This window comes from Phalaenopsis equestris, unplaced genomic scaffold, assembly GCF_001263595.1.
Source record: "Phalaenopsis equestris unplaced genomic scaffold, ASM126359v1 Scaffold000090, whole genome shotgun sequence".
NCBI lineage: Eukaryota > Viridiplantae > Streptophyta > Magnoliopsida > Asparagales > Orchidaceae > Phalaenopsis > Phalaenopsis equestris.
Window position 1 is genome coordinate 1,361,166 of NW_018164532.1, and position 11,583 is coordinate 1,372,748.

The 11,583-nt window shown below is 32.1% G+C and overlaps 1 protein-coding gene across 1 annotated transcript; it reads left to right on the plus strand.

The window, feature by feature from the left end:
* Positions 1–7,987: 7,987 nt before the first annotated feature.
* Positions 7,988–10,214, plus strand: LOC110020007 (UPF0496 protein 4). Its single transcript, XM_020717947.1, has 2 exons — positions 7,988–9,294; positions 9,379–10,214. The coding sequence occupies exons 1-2, from the start codon at positions 8,959–8,961 to the stop codon at positions 9,991–9,993; spliced, it is 951 nt and encodes a 316-aa protein (XP_020573606.1). The 5' UTR covers positions 7,988–8,958; the 3' UTR covers positions 9,994–10,214.
* The last annotated feature ends 1,369 nt before the right edge of the window (positions 10,215–11,583 follow it).

An 11,583-nucleotide genomic window follows, 5' to 3' on the forward strand; every position in this document is an offset into this window, starting at 1 on the left:
GAATAAATCGAACACTTAACAAGTCGAATACAAGCTGTTCTAGAACAACGAAACATTTTTATAGCCTTAGGCCGGAGTTAAGGATGGTGTTGATTAATGTTAGGTAAAGCGAAAAATTCAAGAAAATTTGCTCCAATTTCATTCCTTGCGGAAGGCGCAAAGGCAAATGAGAGTTTTTGAAATTCAATTAATTAAAAGGAAATATTTTAATTCAGAAAGACTTAATTAAGTAACCTTAATTAAGGCAATATTTCAATCATTTAAAAAAAAAAAGATGCTTTTTTGAAAAACTTAATTAAGAAAATTTTTTCAATACTTTTTTTTAAGATTCTGAGCAAACAATTGATGAATAATTTGTTGCAGAATCAATTTCAAATGACAATTTCTTGTGCAAAATTCAAGGTAGTGAAGTTCGATGAAACTGGTAACTTCAGATTGTGACAAATAAGAGTAAAAGATCTGTTGGAGCAACCGAGAATTTTGAAGGCTTTGCGGGCTACGAAACCAGATGTCATGGAGGATGAAGATTGGGAAGAATTGCAATAACGAGCGGCAGCAAATATATGTTTATGTCTGACAGATGAGGTTATGTATCACATAATGAATCTAAAATCTCCAAGGGAGGGGTGGAAGAAATTGAAAACTCAGTTTATGGCTAAATTTCTGACGAATGAATTGTATCTGAAGCAAAAGATGTATGAGCTGAAGATGCAAGAATGTTCTGATCTGGCTGTTCTGATCTGGCGCAGCAGAATGTTCTGATCTGGCGCAGCATGTTAATGATTTTAATCAAATAATCACAGATTTATCACGGCTTGATGTGATTATTGAGGATGAAAACTGAGCAATAATTTTGTTGTGTTCACTGCCTTCTTCCTTGAATACCCGGTGACTACTCTTACATAAGGGAAAGAAACTATTAAAGTTGATGAGATCACTGTAGCATTGTTAGCTCACAACCAGCGACAGCAGAATGCAAGGAAAAACTCTCATGACGACAGTTTGTATGTAAAGGGTAAGCAAGATCGTGGAAAGAAGAAAAAGAAGGAGGGTTCTAGAAGGCGAAATTTCAGATCCAAGTCCAAAGGCAAAAAAAAAAAAAACAATTCATTGCTACAATTGCAAAGAGACAGGTCATATGGAGAGATTGTCCAAAGCTCAAGAAGCAGACTGAGGAGAAAGGTGATGATCAACGAAGTCTGTAAATGTGGTGCAGAGTGAAAATTCAGATTGCAGTGATGATGATATGCTTTCAGTTTCATCAACTCAGTTCACGAATGCATGTATTCTTAATTCAGAATGCTCTTATCACATAACATTTAACAGGGAGTGGTTTACTTCATACATATCAACTAAGTTTGGCTCAGTTTATCTAGGTGATGATAGATGCTGCAATATTATTAGTATTGGAGAATTCAGAATTAAGATGTATGATGACACAGTTCGAACATTATGTGATGTCAGACATATTCCATATCTGAAGAAGAATTTGATTTCCCTGAGCACTCTACACAAAAATGATTTTATTCCCAAGGCAGATGAGGATAGAGAAACCATTAGAATTGTTAAGGGTGCACTAACGGTGATGAAAGCAAAGTTAACTGCAGGTAATATCTACAAACTGTTGGGGAGTACAGTTGTATGTGGAGTTCATTCCGTGGAGTCAGATGATGATAGTACAAAGCTATGACATATGTGTATGGGTCATCTCAGTGAACAAGGGATGGTGGAATTGCATAAAAGAAATTTGTTGCATGGTGTTAAAAGCTGCAAGCTCGATCTTTGTAAGTTTTGTGCTCTTCGAAAATAGACTAGAGTCAATTTTATGACTAGAAAACTTAAAACTGAAGGGATACTTGATTATGTGCATTCTGATGTATGAGACCTTACCAGAGAATCGTCATTGGGAGGATCTTAGTATTTTGTTATATTTATTGATGATTTATCCAGAAAAATTTGGGTGTATTTCTTGAAGCAGAAATCTGAAGTCTTCTTTAAATTCAAGCTATGAAAAACTGAGGTGGAGATTTGTTAGGCATATGTATTTCTCCTAAGGGGCTGGATATTCACCAAGGTGGGGGTTGGATATTCGCCAATGTGGAGATTTGTTGGGCATATGTATTTCTCCTAAGGGGTTGGATATTCGCCAAGGTGGAGATTTGTTAGGTATGACTCGTAATACCAGAATTTGGAGTCTTTTGGAATGAAGAGATATCTCTTGGAACTGAAGAGGAGTGTCTCTAGTAATTTAGTGGGTTGGAGGGATCAGTGAGAGCACAGCGGAAACGTGATGGCCCAACTCACATTAGTGCATAAGAAACTCCATGATGTATTTTCTCCTAAGGGATTGAATATTCGTCAAAGTAGAAATTTGTTAGGCATATATATCTCTCCTAAGAAGTCGGATACTTTCCAAGTTGAAGATTTGTTTAATATATGTATTTCTCCTAAGGGGCTGAATATTCGCCAAGGTGGAGATTTGTTAGGTATGACTCATACCATAAATGGGATAGATGTTGGAGCGGAGTGGAGCCCACGAGTGGAGTGGAGCGGAAGGATCTGTCCATCCGGTGTAAAGAAGTTTAATAGCTCCTTTAGACAAACTAAATTCAAAACTAATATTGGTGTCACGATGACAAAACCATGGGATCTTGACTGACGTCACTTAACATAAAATAAATTCCCCTTTTAATCAATTTAATAATGATAATTATCAATTCAAAATACACTTCACAAGATCATAACAACTAACAACAAAACCTTAGGATAGACCTCCTGAGGCATAGTTTTCTCTTTCTTTCCATAAACTTAATCAACAAAACCTTTATAATTTTGAGGTTGTTCATCTAACACGATGTAGATCCTCACACTATCTTTAGGCCTTAACATGATTTTATGCCGTGTGATATAAGCCCTAACTATTTTTAGGGTCTTGATGTCGTTAATCGGTATCACATAAATCCTCTCATTTTCTTCAGCTGTTTGCATGATCGTATGTTGTGCAAATGTAAGTCATAAATTTCTAAATAAATTACAGGATTAAAATATTAAATATTTTTTCCTTTCAAAGATGTAAAGCCAAACTATAGCTTAGTTTGAGATGTTACTGAGGTTTTCTCAGTATCTTCGACATCTTCTACTTTTTATTTTTTTGAGTTACGGAAATAATTGTTCTACATTGAGAATTTCCTAGTTGATTTTCCTACGATCAATCGCGAAAACCAAACTTTGAATTCTTGAAGACAAAACCCCAATCTTAATCGAGAGTTTTCTTAGGTGATTTTGGTCTCATAAGATGTAATTAACTATAGGGGCTTAACCAAGATAATCTAAACCCTACATAGTCTTCGAGCTAGAAAGAGGAATGATCTATTGGTATTTTTCAGACCAAACAAACAAATACTATAAATTTCTTAATTTGAATAATTGAACCCATTATTAAGTGATTTTTTCATCTTTTGAGATGACATATTACTTGTAATTTTGTGTTCGATTATTTAAACAATCAAATATTCGAGATTCGTTCGGTATCATTTTCAAAATTAAAAATTTCTTTTTCAAAATTATATGTTAGATCAAAAAATTATATATGTTAGATCAAATTTTTTTCATTAAAAAAACGAACACCCCAGATACAGTTTACCACCTCATAATAATTGCTCATAACTGTCGTAACAAGAATACGGTAACCTACTCTAGACTTGTAAAGTTCTTATAAGTTTATATAATTTAATATATGTATTATTGTATTAATGACTTCAGTGCGTGGGTTCAAGCATACAAGCTTGTCACCTAATCTTTAACCTTATTAGTTTATATTACTACCTTCTCTATGTGCCATAACTTCTTAAGTGCTTGGTTACAAAAGGAGTTACTAATAACAACTCTCCAGTGTAACATAATGAGAGTATAAAGATGGGATATTAAGCATGTAAATAGATGAGAGTTGTATAGCATGCTTATAAATTTTCAAGCCTACATATCAAATACATAAATGTATAGAAATTGAGCGATATGCAAGTAAATCATTCAATATTATATATGCACACAAATGAGCCTAATAGTAATTGATGGGTTATACGAAATTCAAGATTCATAAATCATTGTACATATATGTCAATTTCATGTAATAACTATTTCAGCAAAATAACTCATTGACCACATTTATATAACAAATATTAATAAAAATAATGGGTTATAACAAGAGATAACCATACAAAATTCAAGATTCATAAATCATCGTACATATATGCCAAATTCATGTAATAACTATTTCAACAAAATAACTTATTGACCACATTTATATAACAAATATTAATAAAAATATTTCCATACATCACCAAATGCTAATTTATAGCATGAGTATATATCTAACAAAGATGAAATTTTTTTTAAAAAAAATCTTAAACCTTTTTAAATAATCACACTAGCTCTAAAGTTTACCAACAAATAGAAATATCATGCAAGCATATTAAGAAGATACATTTACATAGATATCATTCAACCCATATTGCTTAGATATATAACACCTAAATTCTGCTATTTACATTTGCACAATATAATTCTTTCTCATCATAAACTACTATTTTAACTTTAAAAATGAAATACACCTTTTCATCATAAGGCTACATGTTTGTAAAAAGAACAAATCCTAGTGTTATATATGTCAAAACATAGGAATTGAGTATTATGTATGTAAAGCTTTTCTTCTCTTGTTGATCATAGCCATAAATCATTATGGTCCATGATTCCTCATCAATCTTTTTATTATGGTATGAAAGATCAAATGAGCACCTTCCAAGTTTCCATCTCACCAACAAAAATCCCATTAATACCATTTTCATATAATCAAATTAACAAGTTCAGAACAAAAGTTGTTGATTCTCATTTAGTGTCTTTCCAAGGGCAGATTTAGGTGCCACAACCAAGTGTGATCTAGTAATTCTTATGAATTATCAAAATCAAAAGAAATCATCAAGTCTCATAGAAATGTAACCAACCATATTACCAAATCTCCCAATTTTTATATATTCCTACACCAACAAAACTTTACTTTTTATGTTTCTACCAATTAGGATTTCATATCGCGTTGAAGATATCACCAAGAAAGTTTTTCATGTATAAATAAAGTAATAAATATGTAAAGCCAATGAAGTTCACTTGTTTAATATGCAAATATGTAAGAGATCATATGGTATACATTTAGATGCATTTAGATTTCCAAATGTCGGACGAACAATAGCACGATATAGCAATAAGCTACACAAGTTCATTTAGAAAAGCTTATTCAGTTAGCTTGGGACTAACAATAGCACGATATAGCAATAAGCTAGGCAAGTTCATTTAGAAAAGCTTATTCAGTTAGCTTGGTTTCGGTAACATTTAACCAAGTATAGTAGGAAATGAAATCAAATTATATGAATTCTAAACATAAATGGAATCAAATAATCGTTCCTTAAATATCACTTGAAAATTTCATGTAATTATAATGTTGTTTTGATCAAATTTCAATCGTAAATAATCAGGATTGAAATCCTTTCATAGTCTATTCTCAAATCTAATTCAAATGTCATGTTATGATCACGTCGATAACAAGCCACAACAAGACATTCTATCCAACCCTTAATAAAATCCAAGATATATAATTTTTTTTGCATAATTGTATTTAGGCTTAATATATAATATTTTATGACATGTTACTATTAAATATGTGGACCCAAAGTTTCTTCAAAAATAAGTGTTTATTAATTTTGGTTTAATATGTGGTAATAATTAAGTTTCTTGTGAGCCAAATTTTCTTCATGTCACGCTATTTATTTAATTCAAATATTTAAATAATATTATATATGAAATATGAATATTTTATGCACAATTTCATGGACAATTGAAATATTATGAGTAATGGCAATTAATATTAAGTTATCTCATAATAAATATAATTAGAATCATAAAAGGAGAAGCTTATATTACTCAAAGTAATAAAATGGAAATGAATTTAGAATAAGGGGTGTTAAAATCTCTTCATCAACATAGGGATGAGATCAAAAGACTTCCATTTAATAACATAGCATTAAGAGTCATATGTGTTTTGTCAAGTGAAAGAAGAATTATAAAATAATATTCTTCATTAGATTCATCATTTCTACACTCGTTTTATTTCTATAACTAGAAGTTAGTTTTACATTACTTAACAAACCTACTAGATGTATGATTCATTTTCATAAAAAACAACAATTGAACCCACTCTTGTGCACTACTAAATCTAAACATCTCCATATATAAATTAATTATTTAATGTATTTCTCATGAACTTATTAGAACTATGTGATCCTTGTGTCTATATATGTGTTGTAATTACTCCCTCTTAATATCATTGCTTTCACTTTTATATTTTACAGTTACTTGATTCACTTAACATATATTTTCTTAACAAATTAGCATAAAATGCATCATGAATATCTAACATGTCTAATGTAAGTGCTAATATTGAAATAAAATTTTATGTAAAACTAATCTTGATATGTAGTTATAAAATGTTTATTAGTAATACATATTTAAGCATAAAACCACTTATAATATAATGCATTATATAGCTGACATTCAATATAAGTGAAACAAAATTTTGTGGCAATTAAAATTTCATACAACCAATTCGATAACTATATGTTGTGTTCTTTCATACAATTTGACTTTATTATTAGATTAAAAAGCTCATGTATATGACAATCATTAATTTTTTACCATATTATTATAGAAGGTTCTCATGAAGTAGAATAAGTTTATCATCATTTGAATAAGTGGACAATTACAAGGGAAGATCATAACAATGCAAATCCTAATGAATCTAATAGCAATATCTTGATAGGTAATATAAAATACATGTAATATCATTATATTTTTTATAAAGATCCATAATATGTGTCTAAAAAATTCTAACTTTGAATAAGTGGACAATTACAAGGGATGATCATAACAATGCAAATCCTAATGAATCTAATAACAATATCTTGATAGGTAAATATAAAATACATGTAATATCATTATATTTTGTATAAAGATCCATAATATGTGTCTAAAAAATTCTAATTTCAATTATTATTGTGCCTAAAAAATAAACAGGGTCCATGATTGCTCCAAATTTTGCTATCCAATTTCTATATTTTATTGATGTTAAAAGTATTTAAATAACATTATAACAAAATATATTTCTCACATATTAGATGAAATAAGTATCCCTTGTAACTCCATTTATTATAAAACATTAAAAAATATTAAAGGAATACAATGATGTAAAAAAAATATTGTGCTTAAATAGCATGATTCGCTCTAAAGCCCTTTTGCTCTTGCAAAAATATAATTATTGAGCAAAATATTTAAAAAAAATATTAGACCAATAAAATTATAAATAATTACAATACATAATAAATATATGCATCCCATATTGTTTCACACTTACATAAAACACATAAATTAGCGTCCTATCAAATTTTACATTTAGGTAACCATAACAAAGTATATTTTCTTATTTTTCATTATATATGAATCATATAAATATAGACATTAATGATGCATGAAAATCTATAGTACTCTAAATTTCTTATGAAGTTAGAAATTAATTATTAACATGTTGAATCTCTCATTTTCATAATGATGATAAAATTAAAGCTTTAATTATTAATCCTAGACCCACAAAATCTTAACTTTTTTTTACACATATATAGGAATGATGCAAGCACTTAAAGGGATATAAGTCCATTAATTTCCAAGTCACGTGCACCTAAGTCACTCAACCTAATGATAACCCCAACAAACTTAAATACTAAGCAAGGAATAATCTTCTAAACCAATTAATTTACATTGTACTAAATACTAAAAATAATAATAATATAAAATAAAATTTACATAAATAATCCACAATTCTTATGTATTTACATATTTACATATCTTAAGCTTTAAACTTCTAAAATGGGGTGATAGTGCTTTTTTTTTATGTAATATTAAAGATTTGAGGGTTAAATGTGTAAATACAAAAATTTTAATGTGAGATATGGAAATACATTATGTTAATGTTGCTAAAATAATAAAATAATGGGAAGGCATCGTGTTCATTCTGATAGCCCTAAGCTTTTCCAATGAGATCTCAAAAAACTAAAATTCTCCGTCTTTCTCTGAGTCTAAGCATCGATCCCATTCTCCAAAAACCCACGAGCGCACCTCGCCCCCTCTCCCGCGCCTCTCCTACCCCAATTCTCTCTCTCGCAAAAAACAAAGCTTGAATGCCTTGAAAAAGATTACAGGGGCGATCTAAAAAGGAGATTTTGACCAGTGGAATCGAGAGATATGGATGGATTCCATGGAAATCATCATTTCCTTCCACATTCCGAAGAGATTAGACACCTGCTCCGACTTCTAATTCTTAATCGGCATAATTTCGTGGACAGCGGGGGAAAGAACAGAGCTTTACGGTTTGAATTTCTATGAGAATTGCAGGCTCAATAAGAAGCAACAAGGGGAAGAAAGTTGGGTCTTTTTGCTTATTTTCTTCTTTGGTTTCGCTCTCACTCTCAGTCACAACTGGTCCCAGAACTCCACATCGGTCCATTCAAACTTGACTGGAGAGCTTGGAATCATAAAGGCCAAGAAGGAGATACCTGCCCCCACTCCCAAGTCTTTTTCCTCTGTTTTCTTCTCGGAAACAGAGAAATAAGCCGTGAAAGAGGGAGAGGGAAAAGGGGGGAGGTGCTATGAATTGAATATGTGAAGAATGAATTTCATGGAATTGGTGCAGAATGGTAGATTTCCAACCAACTTTCCCCTCTGAGGGAAACACTCATCATTGCGCCCAGGCTTTCGTTTTCAGAAAATAGGAAACTGAACTCTGCTTCTTATAACCCCATCTTCCTCTTCCTCCTCCCACTGCCACCACTGCCTGCTGCTCTGCAAATTCCTGCTTTGAAAATGAAGCCAGGTTCGAGCTCAGTGAACAACTTCTATTCTTCTCTTGCTCGTGGGCTTGACGATCTGGAGCGCACCTTTGCTTCGACGGAGTTCATGTCTCTTCAATTCATTCAAAGCAGTGTCTCTCTCCTCCGTTCTTTCCATTACCAGCTGACGAACATGGTGAAAAAACTGCATCTTCCGGTTGGGGAGAAGTGGCTCGATGAATATATGGACGAAAGCTCTCGCCTTTGGGACGCCTGTCATGTGCTCAAGCTCGGAATCACTGCCATGGAGAATTACGCCTCTGCTGGAGCTAACATGGCTTCCTCCTTCGACGGCCGTGTTTCAAATCAGGTACTTCAGTTAAAAGTAATTCCTTTGCAGAAAGCTCGCAAGTGCAGTATTGTTTTTAAAGTTCTGATCTTTTCTGCGGACCAGGTAAAGCGAGCGGTGTCCGTTTGCCGGAGGGAAGCTGCGGGGCTGGAAGAAACTAACAGAGTTATGGTGGAAACGAGGACCGAAGAGATATCGCTGAGATTGGATTCAAGATTAGAGATGGAATCGAAGCTTAATGGCTTTAATGGATTCAGGGGAGTGCTTTACGCCATGAGAAGCGTGAGCTCATTCTTACTCATTATCTTGCTCTGGGGCTTGGTGTCATGGTGGCCGGCGCCAAGCTCAAGCGCCATTAGCGGGGGCGAGGCGACGGCCATGGAAGGCTCTCTCCTCCATGGTTCTGGATTCATGGCGTCGATGAGTAGACTGCAGCAGAGAGTGGCGGGTGAAGTAGAGAGAATGGAAGGGAGGCCGAGGATACTTATGAATGAGTTCAGGAAGGTGAAGGCGGCGCTGGAGGAGCTGAGGGAGGCGGTGGAGAGGAATGGAGGAGAAGGCTGCGAGAAAAATGAAGTGAGAGAGAAGGTGGAGAGTTTGAAGGGATGGTTTGAGCTTTTGAGATATGGAGCAGAGAATGTGGCTGCGCAGTTGGATGATTTCTTCGATGAGATCGTGGAAGGTAGGAAGAAGCTTTTGGACATATGCAGCCATAGGTAGAGAGAGAAACACGGGAGACATGACGGTTATCAGCGGTTATAAAAAGTTTTGTATGCTATTTATATTTGCAGGACTTAATATTTTCTCGAAAAGGAGGGAGATCATGGAGGTATGAAAGTAGGTTTTGTTATTGGAGTAATGATTTATAATCCTGTTTTTGAACAGTAAGAAAATGAATAATATGGAGGATTAGGAGTATATGATGTATTAAGATGGGTTAAATTTTGTATTTGTATGTAATGATTATCCCATATATAATGGGATTACTCTTTGTGTAATGCTATGGTTTTATATAATCTAATATGGTATTATTGCAATTATTCTAAAATATTTTAAAGCATGAAAATTTTATTGTTTTAGTTAGGACGACTTAAGCTATATTGTTCGGCCAATTTATTTTGTTAAGGTGTGTCCCAAATCAACTTAACGAAATACTAGAGCAATCGAGATAGGCTATATTGCATTGAACAAAGTAATCAATCTTTTGTGCCCTTGATTATAAATGTTTTATAATTGACGGGTGAGTTTTGCTTCAATTTGATTTGATGTAAAACTTAGGTTTATAATTAAACGTAGTGAGTGACTTGTACTCAAATTCAGGACTATAAATATATAAATAATTAAAAGAGTTTTGAATTCATTAGGTTTTAGGCTTAACTTTAAAATTATATGCTTGACTTTGTTAAACGTCTTATTAGAGTAACCAAATAAATTTTCTTGCAATCGAAGTCGAATTTAGGTTCAAAGAAGGTTTAATTTCACGACCAACTAATAAACCAAGACTTATACCTATGGAAGATAAATATAAATTTTATGCTTTAAGTAAATATATATAATAGCATTACCAACCAATTGAACACTTGTTTGTATAAATTGGGATTGATTTTAATCAAGTAGCTCACTTAATTAAGTTTCAGACTCACCTTATTTGGAGGTAATTAAGCTAAATGAGACTTCAAAGTTGAGTCAATTAGACTAAACATCGAACTTGGCTTTCTTATAAGTATTGGGCTATTTCAAAGCCTTTAATCATTCAATATTGTCACGTCTTTATTGTATTTTATTAATAAATTGATTTTGCTATGGTTTACTTCATTACGAAAGTTAGGTTTGATGAGTAATTGAGCTAATGCATGTTGAATTAATAGCCCTTTAGATTGAATAATAGTATCAAATAATGATAATCATAAACTATATTAGCATTATGAATGCACAAATGAGCGAACCACTTTTATTCTATGCTGAATTTTACTAAGTTTGGTCTGGCCATCACAACTAGAATGAGCTATCTAACAATTAATTAAAACAATTGGGATTTAGATCCATTGCTCTCTCAAGATACTTTAAAAGGTCAACACAAACTTCTTCATAAAGTTATAATATGTCAGTGAAACATGAAAAAGCTCTTTTTTTTTTTTTTTTTTTTTTTTTTTTGATAATATGTTAGTGAAACATGGAGAAGCTCTTTTTTTAAAATTTTTTTTTTTTGAGTAATCAATAATGAAGTACGTAGATTATATTGATATATTTTTTTTAACAATTAGGTTGATATATATATATATATATATATATTTTATTTTTTAAGACATT

Bases quoted from the DNA above. Each gene is read 5' to 3' on its own strand.
- LOC110020007 (XM_020717947.1), top strand. From the start codon at position 8,959: ATGAAGCCAGGTTCGAGCTCAGTGAACAACTTCTATTCTTCTCTTGCT. The intron at 9,295-9,378 runs GTACTTCAGTTA...TCTGCGGACCAG, and splicing joins ACGGCCGTGTTTCAAATCAG to GTAAAGCGAGCGGTGTCCGT.